We start from the raw sequence: 20,816 nt of genomic DNA, 5'->3' as shown, positions 1-20,816 counted from the left end.
TGTATGCTGTGAATCACAATAATTTTTTTTAAACGAAAAAAAATCTTATATTACATAGTCAACCTACATATTTACTTTATTTTGTGCCTGACTGCTCAATCACACACTTGTCCAATATCAATATGTCCTTTTCATTTTGATAAAAAAGGGAAAAAATTCACATGAAATGCAAAATTGGTCCCAAATGTCGCCAATAAGGAATATTCCATTCATCAATGAATATTGCACTTGACCTATGGTATCATTATATTCAGCAAGATGCTGGAAATATATCACATACCGGTACCACTCATATACATCCAATGTGATACAGGGTGTCCCCCCCCCCCCCATACCAAAAAGAAAAAAGACCTTGCATACTCCTTAATGTTCCTACAATGTAAGTGGACAAAATTATACTACTAGTATTGGAAAGAGTAACTTACCCAAAATAATGAAATGCAATTCAGGAGTAGTTTTTGTTTGATAATACTTTTTGCCTGGGCTTGCCAGCAATAAAATTAATTGCCTTTCAGAAGTTCCCATAGGCCACACAGTTGAAAATTCATTCAGCCAGGTCATGGTTAGCCCTTGCAAGAATAGAAAATGTAATACATGGATGTTATATACTACAGAAAATACCCAATTTAGGGTATATGTTTGCAAATGAAATGTTGCAAAATTTGGCCAGGCACTTTATTATGAACTCTACCTTAAACATTGGAGGGGTGTGGGGAATATCTGTTCTGATGGATTTCATTATACCAATGCCTCAACCCAACGCTTCTGCGTGGATCATTTCAAGATTTTATCTAGATGCATACATATGCATGTTATGTTTCTTTTCCACTTCCATTTCATTTTACAGGAGGGCACAGACCTGGCTTTCTACATTGGACAAATTGACAGGAAGCAGAGACCACAGCCCTTCATCTTGCTGATGGGAGGATCCTGGAAGAAGCCACTGCAAACCTTTGTCATTCGGAAGTTTTCGCTACACGACGCGAAGACCGAGAATATGAGGAAGCGATCACTTGTGACAGTCCTCGTTGACTCCCGTCCCCATATCTATGCAGTTTCGCTTTCCTGTGCAGGACAGAGGCGTGGGGACAAGATTGTTGATTGGTTGGCTGACTGGCTTGCTCACTCCTGCCCAGCATCGGGACCGAACACTATTTTGGCCAAGTACCGTACTCGTTTTCCCCCGGACGGGATGTTCCTCGGATTTGATCATGTGCAGAAGCAAATTTCGCACACGACACGCTTAACTCCCGGCCGCGTTGTGCTTGCGAAAACTCCCTATTGTAGAGAGACAGGGATTCTTGTTTCCAACTTTGACAAAGGCTGTGGACTGTGCATTCAAAGTGCATTATGTCCTAGATGTACAGTACCAGGCTCAATGTTTTGCTGCCTGGCAGTTCTTGGAGACAGTTGTGTACAAAACGCCTGGTAAAGTGACGTCCATTTCTGTGAGAGAGATCAGGACATACCTGAACTCTTCAAATCAGGAAGATTAGATGCGTAGAATGAGATTTTCATGGTCACCAGAAGTTTAATTGACAAAGTTGATTTTTCGGTCATTCGTCAAAGCAAAGGTTTGGTATCTATGTTTTATTTGTTTATAACTCAATAAGTAATGGATACATGTCACATGGAAAGATCAAAGGTCATGAGAAGATTGTTCTATTAGTGGGTAATGTTGGCCCTTGAAAACTTGTGATAAACATGGGCTAGAAATGAATTAAAAAGGGTATTTTGCATAGTAGTGACTTAATGAAATATTGGACAAGATCTTCACAGGTTTATACTGAAGCATGACAGTCAATTTTCAGAAATATAGCAATTGTTAAATTAAAACCTCATATCTGTTGAGCATAATGGAGGTGACACTCTGTACTGAATGTGGCCTTCATAAAATTAAAGATGAACTGTCTCGTAGAATGTATATTTCCATTATGAATTTATTTCATTGTATATAGAGTAATCTTCATTGCTGTCATCTGTATCACAGGAGTGACAGAGATGATCTGTGCTGGACAGATGTGCTGTACTTGGCACATCCCAGTTATGAAAAAAAAAGAACTGTATGTGTTGGTAGCAGGTATGACTTCTCAAATTACACCAGTAAACAGGAGTAATGTGAATGGTTTCTCCATCTGCAGTATATCTACAGTCATCATTTTACTGTCAAGGAAATATAATCTATAACCCCTGACTTACTATTGCAGATGTTCCCCAAAAGTATTGCAACTGAAATGATTCAAAATGTTGTTACATCAAATTGAACATTGTTAAAAATGATCTAGTTAATAGAGAAGCTGTGTAGTGCAATACCTTCAGTAATATTTTCTTAGTGGAGCAACAAAGTACAGTATTGGGACAGAAAAGCAAATCCTTAGAGGGCCATTCCCTTATGCTTCACTTATGAGATTTCCAAGCGCATGTAATAGTGACAAACACTTCAAGAATAAAGTCAGCGGTTCCAAGAAAATCAGATAATCATTCCAGGAAATAGGACTCATTCGAGATTTATCTTGTCTTGTCAGGGTATGATCACTACAAAACTGGATAATGTGTCTTTAAGGTGTGCATTGGACTGTAAAAGCATTCTGAAAAATTACATTCTCTGTGTACTGTTCATTCAGTTAGCCCTTTTGGACCCATCTGAGGGCAACTGATGGTCCCCATGCACCCACACAATATGAGAAAGAAGCAACAAAATATTCAATGTGGTACAGGTATAGATAATCTCAAGCTGAACACATCCATGTTATGCATAATAATTAATTCTTTAATTATTGCATGTTTCAAATTCAATTTGCCATTGCAGTTTAGTTGAAATATTGTGAAATGTGATTTTTACGGCGTTAAGCGCCCCATTTGTATGTAAGTGGAATCAAAATGTACATTTGACAATACACTAAGCTTTAGATGAGTCAAGGTCAATTCAGCTGGGAAATCACTTAACTCAAGCATAACAAAAGCTAATGATTTTTCCTCTGCAGTCAAACTGCATATTTTTACTAAATCCGCGCAAGTCGACACATTTTTCTCGGTTCCCGAGAACTTCGACTTATCAAAGGTTAACTGTATAAGAAGAATTCTTTCTCTGTATATATTCTGAAAATGGATGAGACAATTATTCTTGATTGGCTCAATTTGTTATTTGTAATAAGTTTGCACATCGATGGACAGATTCACCGATTGTAGGTTTTCTATTGATACGCTGTCAGTGATATAGACAGTGAAAATGTGCTGAAATATATAATTAGCCAAATAAAAATAAACATTTGTGTCATTGTGCTTATATACAAGTGAGTTGTACAGTAATATTGGATTAAGAACTGTTTAAATTCTAAACATGAATATTCAATATTTGCTTTAAACAACCCAGTTGTATAAAATTACTTTTAAACAACCCGGTTGTATAAAATGACTTTTAAACAACAGTTGTTTAGAGTTTTAAACAACTTTTTTTAAACAACTTAGTTGTATAAAATTACATTTAAACAACAGTTGTTTAGACTTTTAAACAACTTTTTTTAAACAACCCAGTTGTATAAAATGACTTTTAAACAACAGTTGTTTAAATTTTTAAACAACTTTTTTAAACAACCCAGTTGTTTAAATTTCTTTTAAACAACAGTTGTTTAGAATTTTTAAACAACAAAGGGTTAAAAGTTTAAACAACTACGTGTTGTTTAATTTTTAAACAACAGTTGAGCGATTCACCGGTTAACTTGTGGTTGTTTAAAATTTTAAACAACCTTGTTGATTTTTTTCTAACAGTGTACTGTTGTGCAGAACCGTATTGCGAAAATGGATGGTGGCGAATGGGAGATAGGTGCTACAAAGTGGTTTCATCGGGAGGAGTGAGCTACTCTAGATGTCAGGAGCTCTGCGCCATGGAGGAGGCGACGCCCTACGTGGCCTCGACTCAAAGTGAATACAAGGATGTCGGACACTTCCTCACTAGGCAGGGGGGATTGGCTTACGTGTGGATGGGGTGCGATGACGAGGAAACAGAGCGGACATTCGACTGCTTCGGGGGTACACAGATATTGGAGTCAAGCCGTAAGACAGATTTGTTTTCCTTTCATCTACAGCTCTCGTTTGTTCTTTTGTTTGTCTGTTTGTTTGTTTTTTGTTTTTTTGGTGTTTTTTGTTGTTGTTGTTGTTTTTTGTTAGTTTTTTTTTTCTTGGGGGGGGGGAAGGGGGCTGGTCCATAAAGTCCACATCAAAAGTGTTTTCAGGTAGACCACATAATACAATCATCGCTGTAACCACATTTTTTTTTCAATTCTTCATGTAGCTTGGTGGAAACCTGGCCAACCGAATGAATACCGAACCGAGAATTGTGTGGTGTACGTTGTCAACGAGAAAAAGATTCATGACTGGTATTGTTCGTTTGCAGGATCTCACGCCGTCTGCGAAAAAAGGTGAAGATAGATTGTTCTGTTTTGCTTTGTCCCAATTTGCTTTAACATCGTCCACAGGAAGTTATTCTCAGTCATTTGTATTTCTTTTTCCATAAACACAAACCAAGGTGTCGCAAGAAGGGGTAAATTATTCAACCACAATCATCTATGTAATGGAAACCAAAAAAAAAAAAAGCAGACTATCATCCTCGGAGGTAGAATTCAATTGATTCGTTATTTTATGCCATGAATGCGTTTCCCTCTCATGATTATGTCTAACTGTGCTTTCATCTCCGTGTCCATCTTCCATACAACAGACTTTGCAGCCCTCTGTTTTGAAATAAAATTTAGATTGGCAGTACCGAAATATATCCAAATATCATTCGAATTAATGAATGTAATGTAGCGGGGGAAAAAAGAACTCGAGGCTTTATTATTATTAACACGAAGTTGCTTTTCGTCTATTTGTAAAACGTGACAGAAATGCATTTGTTAATTATCAATTATTTACTCACATATCGCTTCGGATATTCACCGTGCGATAATTTTCTAACATAATATAATGTATTTAATCTTTCTGTTTTCTCTACAGTGTACAGTAAATATCATGGTTCCATGTGGCTGCGAAAGGAAATCGCAACGTCAAATCGGGTCAAAATGTGCAAACGACAAGGATAGAGACAATGGCCCGAATTCACGAAGATGGTACAATTGAAACCATGGACAATTTGTATGGAGCGCCAAGTGTTGCATGGCCTATTTCGTTATGAAATCAATCATTTCCTCGACGAAGATCCTTTCGTAACGAAATGATCATTTCATTGGGTTTAAACCATGGTTTCAACTGTACCACCTTCGTGAATTCGGGCCAACAAAGTACAATAATAATTATCTTTCATGGCATTAAGAGCAAAGATGTCAAAGATCGATCTATAATAATAATCATCTTTCATGGCGTTAAGAGCAAAGATGTCAAAGATGGATCTATAATAATAATTATCTTTCATGGCATTAAGAGCAAAGATGTCAAAGATGGATCGAGGAGAGGTGGATGTCATCATTGGCATGGACAAGATTAACAGAAAGAACAACCCTTTAATGAAGTGTATATAATTATTCACCCGTGATTTGTTCTCTGCATAATCATAATGCTTTTCTCGCGTCCTGTTGGCTTTATATCGAGAGAATCTTTGTTTTGCATTTGTGGTGGTAGTCACATTCAGTTTAGATGAGTTAAAGAGTCAAAACTGTTATAATGACTCAGTAGATCTATGAAAGTAAAATAATTGACAGCCTTTCACCCCATATAATCTAAGGGTTCAAAGAGTAACATCTGAAACATAATTGGCGAGATATCTATGGTATAAAATCTTTCCGAGCAAAAAGGTAACCTTTTATTTGAATATAGCAAAAATATTCGATTTTGAAATAGCCATAGCATAACAATATGTAATCAGATATTTTACTTTTAGGGTATTCCATATTGGAATAGGAAACCAGACTTTTGGTAATTTGTTATCATATTCAAAACAAATATGAATTGAATTGACTTCATTGAAGGCCGTTAGATGATACCATACGCACTGATTATTATGATATTAGGAAAAAGCAGTAGTTTTCATGTAATTTCTAGTTATTCCATCCAGTCATCGCTCGTTCACCGATCATGATAGAAATCAATATTAAACACAGGTTAGTCGATGCCGCCTTTATTCAAACATTAAGTGATAACCACCCCCTTCACAAGCACAGTTGAGATTGGCGTGTGGACTCGAATTTGCCATTCATTTTGTAGCAAGCCCCTGAAGTCCACAAAATATTTCAATGATAATAAAGACTTAAGTGACTTCCTTTTTACTTTGGAAATTAAACATGCACCAAAGTCATCGGGTGACTTTACTGATGAATGGCATCTGTTGTCATGACTTCGTCACATAAGCAAGGAGTCATTTTTAAAGGATTTTCGATATTTGTTTATGCATTGAGACAAATTGAGACAAACTTTCTTATTTCAATATTCCATTCATAATTTCCATGCTTTGTACATAATTACGTTACGAAAATCATTACTTTACATGAAAAGAAAAAATGTTTCGGGCAAAATCTTAGACAAAGATTTTAGACTTGAATAATCAATTTCATGATGCTTTTGAGTAGGTACTGCTATCATAGTGTATGATTTCAACGAATAGCACACTAATGAAGGTGTATTTGGTATATTGTGCGGTAAGTATTTTCAGCAATGAAACGTTATGTTCATACAAAATGATCAGGGGGTGTTTCATCAACGTTTGTCAGCGCTGACAATTTCAGCAAAATCCTTGGTTTTGTTTGGATAAGATGCTCTGGTAACTAACTGTTACTATGGTGATTGTCAGCGATGACAAGTCAGCGCTGACAAACGTTGATGAAACACCCCCCTGGAAACCAACCCATACAGTGTGAAAAGAATATGTCAACAACTCTAAGTGATTAAGTCATGGAATACGGCAGGATAAGAGTTATATCATTTCACGGCCTTGCTGAAAAACAACTTTTAGCTGATAGCAAGCTTTTTACCGTGGTTGGGTAAACTCATCTTAAACTCAAACTCATACGCGTTTTTCATAACACCACCATTTTATACATTTACAATGTATCAGATTGTCCGAAGATTCAAGGACAAACCAATATCTAATTTGTTCAAGTTTTTTTTTTTTCGATCTTCCACCCCTCTTTAATTAATAATCTTGTCAATTAATATAAAATTATCCAGGGATATAATGGAAGATGTCGGAATTTATAAAATAACCTCCTCCCTTGGCGGAGGTGACTACATCAATAAATGTATACAATACAATACATACAACTTGATGTACGGGTGGTCCTTTTTAGAATGTGATTTTGTCGTCTGTCGGGGTGCTCCTGTTTGCTGTCGACCTTTGCTGTCCTACAAGGCAATCCAACGAATTTCATTTGCCATTTTTTAGGACATTGCTGGCTCAGCAAACCTTCATCTACGAGGGGCCAAAGTTTTGGAACTCACTTCCCAACGACATAATAACAGCACAAACTTTGAATTCTTTTAAGAACAAATTAAAATTCTTTCTGTTGAAATCTTGTGACATACAACCAAATTAGGTTCGGTTTCATTGTCTCAATCAAGTCGTTTGGGTTTTTTTTTTTTTTTTTTTACAAGTATTAAGGTATCACACAGAAATCATCTTTTAATCTTTCAATCTGTCTAACATAAGTTTACCTCAGATATTTCTTTTATTATACCAGACAACAGTGAGTCTATTCTCTTTCTCTTTTTTATATCCGTTCCTATGCATTCATACCGGCATATGCACCCAATCAATTGCAATATCAAACCAGGGAGCGTTTTATTGTTTTATTATTGCATTTCCATCATGAAGTACAGTATGCTTAATTGTGTCCACGATGGCGTATGTTGTACCATGGTCTCATTTCCCCCTTTTTGTTCTTTTTCTTTCTTTTTTTTTTCTTCTTTTTTTCCTTCCTAAGTTAATTTCATGTCAGTTGACATTGGTTTCAATGATTTTGTGTACGTATTTTTCGAGGGTCCCATACCCTACAAGCTTTGCTTTTTAGTGGGACCCTCCATTTCCATTCTAATCTTTGTATTAGGTATATGTATATACCTTAGAAAGGAAATTCTGTTGTTACTCGTGACCACTTATACGTTTTCTTTGAAATTGTTACAAATATGTTCTGTAAATGTATTGTATATATTTTTTTTCAGTTTATTCAATGGAAATGGAAATAAAATTGAATTGAAATTGAAATTGACCTTCAGATTAGAGCTAAAACATATAGTGTTTGGAAGAGCTCAAAATTTATCTTCCACTACTAGACAATATTGTTGGAGAAAATCAATGTGTGTTCACATATGTTTAGGGACATATGATGAAAATGATAAATGTAGACACATCAGATCGTATTATCAACTTAAAATTTTGATACAAAATTGCTTGGAAAGATGGCTGTTCTACGGGTGGGGGTAGAAATGTTGAAAGCTCCACTTTCTCCATAGTAGGATATTAAGATTTTCAAATAATCAGTAATTAAGAAAATCACACATCAGCTAAAAAAATGGTCTATTGCGTGTGATATCTGTCACCTCTTTTTCACTACCATTTATTTTGTAGTTACCAATGAGTGCTATGCACCCCCATAGACTTAGGAAACAGTAAAGGCACACACGCTGAACGAGACGTGAGTGGTACCCAGATTTAGCCGTTTAGATTCCCCTCTATCTTGATTTTTTTGTTACTTTTTTATTGAAAAATTTCTTAGAATGCCACCGAAAGTGAGCACCAGATCTTTGAATTTCAATTCTAAAAATGTAAAAGCTCCTCACTCATGTGGCCACACCCTCTCCCGTTTTTCCACAGTGGTACATACGAAACGGACTAGCAGAAAAGGAGGTGACAGATATGGCAATTTAGTCGTCACATTGTCCTTGATAATTTATTTTTCTTTAAAATGTTTAAACATTTGCATCAAATCAAATTTTTAAAGATAAATAAATAGATAAACAAGAAAACAATACAAGATCTTCCTTGTATGGGAGGGGATACCTCCTCAGTATGAGTTGGAATAGGGGTTGTCCAAGGAGTTGATTTGTGACCACATCTCTAAATCCATACACAAGACGCAATCCACGTATCTGGACGATACGTTCGTCATCCTGGAAAAAGAGAGTGCTCCCTTCAGCTGCATCAGCTCCTGGGATCATGCACATTTCTTCACGCAAGAAACATGCAAGGATGAGAAACTATCATTCGTAGATGTGGAAATCAACGTCGAAGCTGATGGCGCCCTCTCCACTTCAGTTCACAGAAAGCCAACCCTAAATTTCAAATCACATCACCCCTTGGTTCATAAATTTGCTGTCATCAGAACCCTCTTCAGCAGGGTAGTCACAATAGTCCACTGTTCTTCGGAGGTCACAAAGAAGAAGACTTACAGGGGAATCCCGTCATAACGAGATCGTTGGTTCCGGGTGATTTTTCTGGTTATATCCGGATTCTCGTTGTATCCGAACACTTGTGGAAAATACACTTTATCATATGAACATGCTCTGTTAAAATTTGGTTACATGCATCGAATAATATGACGACTTCATTTTGATGAACAGAAAAACAGGAAATGCGACTCGAAAATGCGAGAGCATTCTCGCGATAATTACAATCATCTCTTTTTTTCCCTCGACGCTTAATCAGTAATTGTTTCAAATTTGATATCATATACCTCGTAATCATGTCGTAAATGGGGCCTGCTCTTTGTTATCTGCATGCTAATCATTCTGAACATCTGAGAAGAGAGAGATGAAGGAAAATTCACGCAACTATAGGTAAGGTCATCTCGCTATCAGCTCAGCGCTGCGTTTAGCGTAACTCGCGTGGATGAAAGCTGTGACTAAAGTCCGAATTTATCTTTCATTCTATGACAAATTATTGATATAAATGACGTGTATTATGGTGAAAGTTCACATCACAATTTATACTCTCATGTTTTATTTCCTTCAAGGACACCGTACCCAACATCTCATTTTCTCTCACTATTACTGTAAAGTGCGATGCGCGAAACGCGTGATGACTTTTACTGCCAGAGCGCCATATTGTGCTGCCAGCATGTTGCGAAGCACCCGCCAGGTTGAATGCGTGCTTTGCGTAAATGTTTTACCCGACGAGATTGACGGGTACATGCCGTTTACGAGAACAAAAACCAGTACCCGGTAACTGATGAACTGAAATACTGTAGTATTTCGATTAGCTAGAGTTGAGTTAATTCAAATTTTAGCTTACGACATCATCATACTTTGATTTTGACATCTAATTCAATTTCTCTCATAATCAAAGTTACGGAAATGGGGTATCTAACTGAGCGGCTAATGTTTGCCAAAGTAGCGAATAATAGCAGACTTTAAATTCCGTCAGGGTTCGGTAACAGGTGCAATCAAACTCAAAAACAGTTTTCATTTTTGCAACCAGTTTTTCTTATCGCAAAGAAATTTTGAACATGTTCGAAATTTCTCCCGAGATTATACTACAGTTCTCTACGTTCGTAAACATTTCCCGCTCACAATTAGATACTTCCTTTAAGCGTCTTCGGAAAGGTTAACTTAACATTTCGGATAATGTGCACCATTTCGGAACGCTAATTCGTATTGTAGCGTTTGAGATAACAGTTAGGCATATTTTTTAGCGAAAGCTAAAGCTTCCAAATATTCCGATGCCGTTCCATCTCGGCCCTCGGAAAGAGACTTTATGAACTTGCGGCGCATCACCTTCATTGCGTTCTCTTTGGCACTGTCAGATCTTAGTCTCTGCTTGCACGCAACAATAATTCAGACAATTCACGGAGAATTGACCTTTTCTGGTTTTAAGATTTTTCCCGTTGTTATCATTCGGTTTCAAAAAAAAAAAAAAAAGTTGTCGTTATATCCGCACAAATTCGTCTTTGTTTTCCTTGCTTACTTGCTTGCTTGGCTCAATACGAGTCATTTCTGATCACAAGGAATTTCTTCGAATCTGGGACAATTGTTTGTTGCAGCAGCGGGGTACCCCTTAGACATCGTACAAGCAGGGAGGGACCGCGCGATAGCAAAAAGACGCTCATCCTTACGAAATCGTGAAAACCACAAACCCAAAGACTCCCACACACGCAAGGTTTTTGTAACGACATACTATCAAACATCACAGCAATTCGTGAAAGAGGTTTGGAAGGTATGGCCGACACTTAAACAAGTTCCATCACTTGGCCCCGAGGTAGCCGTACATCCTCTGCATGCCCAAAGACAACCACCGTATCTCAAAAGTCTGCTAACGCGATCAAAAGTCCACAAACCGATCATACCTACTGGCAGTGACTGGCAGCCAAAACTGGGGGTACAACAGTTGTCAGATATGCGACCATCCAGCAGTAACAGATACAGAAATCAAAATCGGATCCGGCCATATGCACCCTCCGTCCGACGTCAAGGGACTGAAACTATAAGAACGTAGCGTACAGTCTAACATTCAAACAATGTCCCCTGGCTGTCTACAAACGACAAACTTCAGACAAAGATTCAAACAACCACAAAAACATCATAATCAGAAACCAAACACAACATTCAATCGCACTACATTAAGACACAACGAACAACACATGTAAAAACATACCTACAATGTTGCATTATACAAGGACATATATAGAAGCCTTCGATGACTGACACATGAAAGAACTCCAAACAATCATCAACACGTCAAGGAGCTTCCTTCCGGGTACTGGGCATGAACGTAGATATGTAATGGCTCACGAATTATACTTTCCCAAATTACGGCCGCACACAATCGCATGTTCACTCGTATACCCGCTGCAACGGGTCTTGAGTATACGAATGCTAAATACATGTAGTAGAATACGCCCTCTGTTTATTTGGTACATGACCATTATCATTATTCCAAGGCGCATTGTGACTTTTCATTTTCATCTAGTATTGTTCATAATGTTACTCTCAGATTATCTAAACATTAACAATACACCAGAACAGAAGTTCATATATGTGTACGTTGAAGGTTTAAGGGAATTTACTGTATTTTGCATCATATATATATATAAATATATATATATATATATACTATATATACATACACTTGGTGATTCTATCCTACTATGAAGAGTGCTCGATATCCTCAAAGGAAGAGCTTTAGACAGAAGTATTGAAACAAGTTCACGCGGTTGACTGCAATAAATACGGATGAACCTGCAGTCAACCAGGTGAATTTTTTCAATACTCCTATATACATTATACATATATCTATATATATATATATATATACAGCAAAGGGTTTCTGCTCGGAGTCTAAGAAGACATTGGTTCGCAACAGAAGTAATTAAAGAAACTTGGTGGAAAACGTAGGGTTGTTTTAACAAATTTTCACCCATAGGGCTTTATCAAGTCAATGGCAAATTCTATTTTGAAGATGGTATAAATCAAAATAATCAAATATATATATATATATATATATATGTATATAATGTTTACATACATCTGATATATATATATATATATATATATATATATATATATATATAATTATATAACGTGAAGCGGGCTTGGCCTCGTACGTGGTGGGTACTGCATCATTGGTATATGTGTGCCGGAAGAAAAACTTGCAGTATAGACGTTGCAGTGATGTTCACTCTTGCCTTTATTCCACACCACACCACACACAACAAGCAAATCCCCACGCCTTAAAAGCCCTTGAAAAAGGCTGGTGAAACAGCCGAAAGCTTGGGGAATAAAGGCAAGAGTGAACATCACTGCAACGTCTATACTGCAAGTTTTTCATCCGGCACACATATAAAATTATATGTAATCATATAATATATATAATTACATATATAGAGATTATATATATGTATGTATATACATATGTGTGTGTGTGTGTCTGTGTGTGTGTGTGTGTGTGTGTGAATGTGTGTGTGCGTGTGTGTAACTGCATAACACACCTCATGGGTGTCCTGCGATGACAATGACAAAACAAAATGTAAGAAGAATATTTTCATTTGATCATGACTAACAGTTCATAAATTTATTTCACAGACATATCTAGTACAGCCAATTGTTCACAATTGTTATTGTTATTGTACACTTTGCATGTTAATGAACCGCCGTTCATTCCCTTAAAGAATATTCGTCGTAAAGCTATAGTTGATAGAAATCTTTGATTTATCTCACTGGTAAGCTCTTGTTCGCCAATGTTTCTCCGCTTTGGCACATCATTGAGATAAGGTCAAATTCCTGCTGAAACTTTGGAAGGCAGAAAGATATACCATTGTAAGACACCATTCCGGACACGTCATTGTCACCTTCTAGTGACGTCACAAAGGAAGCATTGTTAATCCAGTTTCACGAATCTGCGCACCCAACAAACATGCTTTTATGATTCCGCGTAACTCTGGGGGTCTTTCATTAAAGTGGTAAACTTTGTTTACATCGTAAAATTTGGTATTGCTATTTTGTGGTCTCGTAAACTCTGACTTATATAAATAAAAAAAAAGTATCATACAAAGAAAAACACACAAACTTTGGGGGGATAAATGAGTTGTATATGTATCATCAAAACCATTTACATGCGCAATAGAAACAGTTGTTCCTTTCTGTCCACCATTGCAGTAATACTGTGTATCGACTGGAGAATTATCAAAGATAGAGTGGTGTCCACATTCATCAATATTGAGTATAGTACAAAATGAGAAGTGCCAAGACTTGTGTTGTTATCATCACTGTTTGCTTGCACAAATCAAACAGACTGAAATACATGAAGAATATCACATAAGTCGTCTATAATTTCACATCGTGATGTCACACACATCAAGATGTTCGTTGCATTGATGTAACACCTGTTGTTGAGTTTAGCTACACATATCGTGTACATTTCTCATTAAACAATTCCATTCAGTGTTTCCCGTTTCGACGTCACAATAGCAACGATTCGCGTGCCTTCCACTGCAACTTTTCCCATTGTCCAAGTCTTGCCAATGTGTGCAGATTATTCCGCGGCCATTCCTTTCTCTGGCCATTACTCTGCAGTCGAGTGTGGTATAACTTCTCTTTGTCGGTGCGAAAACAGTTCCGGCAGCACAAGAAGTACCAAGGTATTATAGAATGGCAAGAATACGCATGGTAGACGTTGGTTCACTCACAGCCAATCACAGCTCAGAGTACTGTCAAGGAAGTATAGTCCATTCATCTTCCAAGAAAGCTAGTCTCTCACCGCGAAGATTCCTTCTTTGACTTCTGTGGAGGGGAAAAGATCAGAAAGAGGAGAACCAACGATTAATCATTCATTCATCTTATCTATACAAATATGACGAAAAGTGATAAATGAAAAATGAATATCATGCGCAATGTTTGATAATAAAAGTATGATAATGGGTGACAACATTTCAGTCCAATCCACTTTTTAATTTACTAGGCTATCATTCATTTTAAGAATATAAATGCAACTGTGGATTGATCGTGTTTTCGCAAAAGAAAATAAATAGATAACTGGAAATATAACGACGAAACTGAAACGCCATTCACTCATAACTTTGAATAGTTTATTATTTGGGGTGCAAATATTTCTGGACACATTTAAAAAATATTCGAGTAAAGAGTTATTAAAATCAAGTTTGTTGCAAGGAAAAGAAAACTTACATCTTTCTTGTGCTTCTTGTGCTTCTTCTTTTTCTTCTTCTCTTCCTCGGCGTTGATGAGGTCCGATCGAAGTCCCTGCAGCTCTCGCAGCTTCCTCTCGTACTCATCCCGTGCCTGGTACTCTCCCGGCGACAGCGAGATCTTAGCGTCCTTCGAGCTCCTCCTACCGGACTTCTCCACCGACGACCTCCTGCCCGCGTTCGGCTCACCGGCCGGATACCCGTCCTGGTAGTGCGGGAGCGGCGAGTGCCCGTCGATGGGGTACATTCCTGCAGGGTAGGTCGGGTAGACACCAGGGTCGCGGCTGCTGGCACCCGGTCTCTTGTAGCCGGTGATGGTGGGTAGCACCTCGTGGTCTCCGTCGCGCGTGCTCAGCGGGTTGGGCGTCCTTGAAGCATCGTGGTCCAGCACCTTGGATTTGTCCTTCTTCTCCTTGCGGTGCTTCCTATGTTTCCTGTCCTTGTGTTTGCGGTGCTTCTTCTTAGTCTCCTCATTCTCAGTCTTCACCACAGTCCCGTTGGGAATCATAGTCCCGCCCATGTTTGTCGCCCCGATGAAGTAGTTCGTGTTCGGCATCCGCTTGGCTTCGCCCTGTGCCTCGTGGTCAGGGTAAACTGTGGTGTGACAGAAAAGTGAAACGTATTACAAAATGCATCCTCTGTCACCATTTTTGCAACATCTATTATCATAATTTCTTGAAACGTAAAAGGATGCGTTGAAACCGCTATTGTCAACACTAAGTTTGAAATATGGACATAGATCAAAATATTGATACACAACTGAACAGAATCCGCTTGTATCATTTCCCAAGACTTAACAATTTTAGAAGCCGTTTAGCTCATTCTTGCTTGTTCAAGACACAGTTACAGACTCCTATAAACGGCAAGTGTGCAGTGCACTTAGAGACTGTGTTTAGTGTAAGCCAGTTATCGTTCGATCGTGTACGTCTCACTCTCAAGACAATCATTATCTGAACTGTGTGAATGTATGTTGGCTGTTCTTACCTTTCTGGTTCTTCTTCTTTATCCTGTAGCAGACCCAGATGATGAAACCGACGACGATGGCGACGAAGATGATGGTGGCAATGAGACCGAGAGCGGCAAGAACGTACGTCGTGAGGTTGTCCTCTGTAGATACAAAGACAAGAGCAGTGATGCTGATTAGTCTCCACTCACACAAACTATCAAGCAAACATGATGATCGCACCGATACGGACGAGGCAAAATCTTTTGATGAGATGACGACACCTTGGCTGTGTGGTGGCGCTGTTTATCAAGAGCGCCACCATGTCTTAGTTGGCTCACTATGTCACATTGTTTTGAAAAATACGGGTGCGTCACATACACTGCTTTACGCAGAGAGTATGCAATCTGTACCCTCATAGAGATATCAATTATACCTTTAGTCATTAAATAAGTCATTAAATTTTGGTAGAAAACGATCGTGGGAAGAGAGGATCTATATCTATATCTTTTGTAACGTACGACTTGAGTGTCCCGGTGATTCCCATAATCTTATCATGTTTCACAGTGCAGCCCTCTGGATCAATTTTTGCGTGTCGAGAATTCTAAAATGATGCTTCCAGATGTTGAAGGAAGCTTACCTTTGATCTTTAGCAGCACACTGTCCGTCCGTTCATCGATACGATTGTGTGCCCTGCATTGGATGGTCGACTCGTCCATACTCAGAGTTGCGCTCACTATCGTCAGGGTAGAACTGTCCTTGCTATTGGTTGTTGAAATCAGAAACCTAGGTGGAGAGCAAATGAAAAACACCGTTTCATACTCACGTGTTCCGTTTTTTTTTTTTTTTTTTTTTTTTTTTAATCAGTATTCAATTCTTTACACAGTAAGTGCCGGTATCTCATTTTTCATTTAACTGATTGCAGTTTCAACAATTTTAACGAAGTGTATTATGATAGCTAAGTACGTAATACATGGAAAGAATAATCATCTCCGTATAACGTATGATTAGTGAATTGTTATGATAATTTCAGACATTATATTTTCAACTGCAAATGGTTTTTTTATTCATGATATGTAGAGGGATTTCGTGATTGCTACAGTATAATTCTCTTAGGTGATTTGATGGTGGGAAGAATTAAAATTCTATTGTTCTCACCTTTCGTCAGTGGTAACGATCTCAGCGCCGTTGTAGTACCACGTGTAGCCCAGGACTGGCGGGTCACCGGCCGCCGAGCACACCAACATTCCTTGCTTGTCCTCCTCAATGGTCAGGGTACTCACGTCAAGCGTCACGTTGATGGTTGCAATAACTGTGAGAGTTTGAAGGAAAATGAAGGAAATGTTAGGGGTAATGTAACAGATGGTGGTTGCTATGGTCGTCGAAAGATGCAAGAAGAGAATGCAGTGTACTGTGGTATCCTTTTTTCTAGTTGGCAAAACCACCATCCGCGGTTATCGAAATTATTTTCCCAATGTCCCTGTACATACATTTTCTTCGAGAAAACATTCATACTTTGCATATTTTGTGTAAGCGTTCTTAGGTAAGACTGGCACATGGCCGTTTGACAAAGACCACTAAAGCGATGGAAGTGGTTCGATAGCTCAGCAAGTTGTGATGACAGAAGAGTGCAAACAAGTGCAAACTTACTTTGGAAATCTAAAGGCGACAGGGAGCACTCTACCGGCTCGGAGTAGGCAGGATGCGTGGAGCGACAGGTGTAGACCACTCCGCTTAGGTCCTTGGTGAGGATCAGCGACAGCGTGTTCGTGGCCGACGACGAGTCCTGTGTCTGGTTGCCCGAGTCGGCATTGGCGTCGACGTCGTTCGACCACCGCAGCGTTGGTTGCGGTGTGCCGCCGGTGGACTCGCAGGTCAGGGTCACGGCGTCGTTTTCGCTGAGGTTCTCAGACGGAGTGAGGGTGCAAGTCGGCGAGAGAGAATTCGGGGCCTCGGCAGCTGTTCCACCAAGAAAAAAGACATCGAAAATATCAATCTACTCGTTGTTTTAACGCTCTGGTGAATGGACATTTAACATAATAGGTGTTGTTGCATTTTTTGACATAATGGTGTGCTTAGATATTCCAACATCTCAATAATTGCTTCGAGTTTCGTTGTAAAATATTCAGTCGAACTATCAAATATGTCCTGATCATGGCTCGTTCCCTCGCTTTCTGTCAATATTATGAGATACGTGTATCCCCATCCTATTTGTCTTTACCCGTCGTTACTCACTGCTATACATGTACCATCACACTATCGCTAGGTCTGATCCAGAAACTACTACATCATTAGCCATGTTTGTCGCTGCACTTCTCCGATTAGGATGTTAAACAAACTCTTCTATGCGACCACGATTTCGACTTACGCGAAACGGTAAGCGTGGCTGGAGACGAAGCCACGGACGAGTCGGTGTCCGAAGCCGACAGGACGCAGAAATACAAGGCCTGGTCGTCGTCCTCGACCTCGCTGATGTAAAAGTTATACTCGCCGTCCTCGTCGTTGCCGATGATAGAGATCCTACCACTGTGGAGAGGGCGGAGGAAAGGTACACATCAGTATATGAGCAATTGCATGTTGCTATGGTAATCAACATCCTCAATACAACACTCTGCACAACGTCCAGGAATGATGGAATTTTAATAAGTTTTGACACAAGTTTTCCTCAATGTTTTATTACGATGAAACCTCATGTCTTGGATTGAATTCATGATTACGAAAATGTCTCCTAGTATCATCTAAATAGGAACAGGACATAACCGAATATCTTCTTCCTTTTCTTGAAAACATTAATTGTGTCAGTGTACCAGGGGTTAGTAGATTTATGTAAATGATCCCAGGTGCCAGTGAAAAAGGGGACATATTTTGTTTTAAACATAAGAAAACCTTCCTTACCTTGTATCTCCGTTCACGAGTTCGCGATTCTCGCTGATCTGGACGCCGTCCTTCAACCAGCGCACCGACCCGGACAGCGCCGACACGTAACAGACCAGCGTGACGGACGTTCCAACGGTGGCCGTCTTGTCCGAAGGCGGAACAACGATACTCTGCACCTCGCTGGAATCGCGCACCGTAAGCACGGCATCCCCGGATGTGATTGCGGCGCTGTTTCCGGCAGCGGTAACCTGGCAACGGTAGGTGCCGGCGTCGGACATTTCTACCGTCACAATCTGTTGTTGGACAAACAGACAAAAAAAAATGATTCAAGTGACTCCATATTTTATGTAGTGTTTCCCCTAAAGCTCAATTACGAATGCTCGTGAAGACTGTTGCCTACAATGCCATCACTTTATGGAATTTTGTAAATGGAAATATGAAAATAATCTTATACGTGAAGTAATCGTAACCATAATTATACTTAACACCATTGCATTAAGCTGTGTTCAAGAAGCTTTCCAACATGTTAGTTGGTTAAATTAACCTTTAATAATGGAAAATATTATATTCTCTGTTTTCCATAATACGTGAAGAGATTCAGTCTACGAGAAGAGTTATAAGGTAATTGTGTTAAAGGGGAGAACCTAAATATGATCTAAACCCATGCCTTATCTGGCACGATACTCATTATAGTGTGAGATTGCTACTCACCTGTAGGTTATACTCGCCGTCGGCGGCAGTGCCCGTGATGCTGTACCGAATAAGCGACGAGTCTGTGATCTCGGTGTTGTTGCTGATGACGACACCGTCTTTGACCCACTCGACATTACCCTCCTTGTTTTCGATGACGCACTGCAGGACGGCCGAGTTATCGGTGGTGGCCTGAGCACTGGTCGGCTCCGTGACAAAGGCTTGGACAGGAATTGCTGCATAGAAAAAAAAAGTAATATTGTAGTCTGCTAAGTATTATCATTGTGCTTTACTTTCAATTATTACTATATGTTCTAGAATATTCACGAACTTTAGAATAAGATAACAGATGATTTTCAATGGTGTTTCTGTCTGTTGTTTCATAAAGTTTTTGATATGAAAACTTTTGATATACAGCTGTAGCAAATATAGAATGTCACGAGCCCTAACTTACGTTCTACAACAAGAGTGGCTGTGTCAGACGCGACCGCCGTACTCGTTCCCGCTGCTGAAACTCGGCACACATAGTCGCCCGAGTCGTCCTCGGTGAGGTCGAGGATGTTTAGATTGAAACTGCCAGCGATGTCGTCGCCGAGGATCTGGTATTTCGACGTCTGCGTCGGATCGATGATCGTCCGGTCACTCGAGATGGCCGTGGTGCCGTCTTTGACCCAAGTGACCGCGCCCTCCTTGTCGGTGATCGAACACAGGAGCAACACGGAATCGCCGACGAATTCGGTGCTACTCGATGGTTGGATGGTAATCGTCTGCTGGCCGACACCTGGGAACATCAAAAACCAAATCATATTTACTTTCATAAATTGGAGAAGTGAGATAGAAGTTGATAGCCGTACACATTATGGTACAATAATCATACCCACAGCTGAAATACTACGAACTAGACATGTCGGGAGGAAGCTAAAGTAATTTTGTTTCGTTTACAAATCTACATCACAATCTTGTAGATCCATGGTAATGAAACATAAAGGGCCGTGCAATTATGGTACAGTTCCCCTTTTCACTTCCTCGATAACAGGGGAAATTTTGAACAAAAAGAACAACAACATGCAATTAGAATCGTACTATTTTTTTTTTTTTGTTCTTTGTCTTTTCCAGGAAAGAATGTGTCCGTGTTGAATGAATTCATATAAAAGCCAATTCACAAACTTTCAAAATATTTGTAAAGATCTTACCTTCGTGTACCATGAGAAGGAGGACAGCGAGCGTAAGCTGCCAAACTATCGATGGGGAATGGGCAGCCATATTGGTGGGATGACTTTTGGCGCGTTCAAGAAGTTGAGGGAAAAGCTGTGTAAACAGACATAGGAGACTTGATTGACTATCTATTCAGAAATTCTAATCGATCAAAAATGAATGTTTCATGTTTATTTAAAAGTCTCGCCTCTTAGAACTGACTCAACATGAACCTACACCACCGTTCTATATTGCAATGCACACTGAATAAACTCTCATGCTATCGAACCTTTTGGCTCATTTTTTTTTTTTTTTTGTTTACAGCTGTTATCAATACTAAATTTTGCTATCATTCTTTGATGGAACGGGCAGATTAAGCAATTTCTCTGTGAAACCAAAAGACAAGGAACTGTACAATATACTGCATAATGTATGCGCAGAAGCCTACCATGCCCCGACCGGAGTTCTCACTTTTGTTGAAATTGATTCTGAAATGT

General features: G+C 39.1%; 2 protein-coding genes across 2 annotated transcripts; one reads left to right on the top strand and one right to left on the bottom strand.

The window, feature by feature from the left end:
* The first annotated feature begins 3,844 nt into the window (after positions 1–3,844).
* On the top strand, positions 3,845–5,094 carry LOC140229862 (mannose-binding protein-like). The gene is made up of 3 exons (XM_072310076.1): positions 3,845–4,053; positions 4,292–4,418; positions 4,990–5,094. The coding sequence occupies exons 1-3, from the start codon at positions 3,885–3,887 to the stop codon at positions 4,997–4,999; spliced, it is 306 nt and encodes a 101-aa protein (XP_072166177.1). The 5' UTR covers positions 3,845–3,884; the 3' UTR covers positions 5,000–5,094.
* Positions 5,095–14,072: 8,978 nt separating this feature from the next.
* LOC140229529 (titin-like) lies at positions 14,073–20,388 on the bottom strand. Its single transcript, XM_072309777.1, has 11 exons — positions 20,319–20,388; positions 19,580–19,906; positions 19,147–19,361; positions 18,454–18,728; positions 17,927–18,084; positions 17,209–17,517; positions 16,717–16,870; positions 16,199–16,344; positions 15,600–15,722; positions 14,596–15,209; positions 14,073–14,193 (listed from the first exon to the last, which is right to left on the bottom strand). The coding sequence occupies exons 1-11, from the start codon at positions 20,386–20,388 to the stop codon at positions 14,167–14,169; spliced, it is 2,418 nt and encodes an 805-aa protein (XP_072165878.1). The 3' UTR covers positions 14,073–14,166.
* Positions 20,389–20,816: the final 428 nt, after the last annotated feature.

Source organism: Diadema setosum, chromosome 6 (assembly GCF_964275005.1).
Source record: "Diadema setosum chromosome 6, eeDiaSeto1, whole genome shotgun sequence".
In the NCBI taxonomy this organism is placed as follows: Eukaryota; Metazoa; Echinodermata; class Echinoidea; order Diadematoida; family Diadematidae; genus Diadema; species Diadema setosum.
Note: the sequence above shows the minus strand (reverse complement) of the source record. Positions and strands in the feature narration are given on the sequence as shown.

Coding starts and splice junctions, on each gene's coding strand:
- LOC140229529 (XM_072309777.1), bottom strand. CDS start 20,388: ATGGCTGCCCATTCCCCATCGATAGTTTGGCAGCTTACGCTCGCTGTC. Junction 18,085..18,453: donor CTCGTGAACGGAGATACAAG/GTAAGGAAGGTT, acceptor CCCTCTCCACAG/TGGTAGGATCTCTATCATCG. Junction 16,871..17,208: donor GTCGCCTTTAGATTTCCAAA/GTAAGTTTGCAC, acceptor AAACTCTCACAG/TTATTGCAACCATCAACGTG.
- LOC140229862 (XM_072310076.1), top strand. CDS start 3,885: ATGGAGGAGGCGACGCCCTACGTGGCCTCGACTCAAAGTGAATACAAG. Junction 4,054..4,291: donor ACAGATATTGGAGTCAAGCC/GTAAGACAGATT, acceptor TTCTTCATGTAG/CTTGGTGGAAACCTGGCCAA.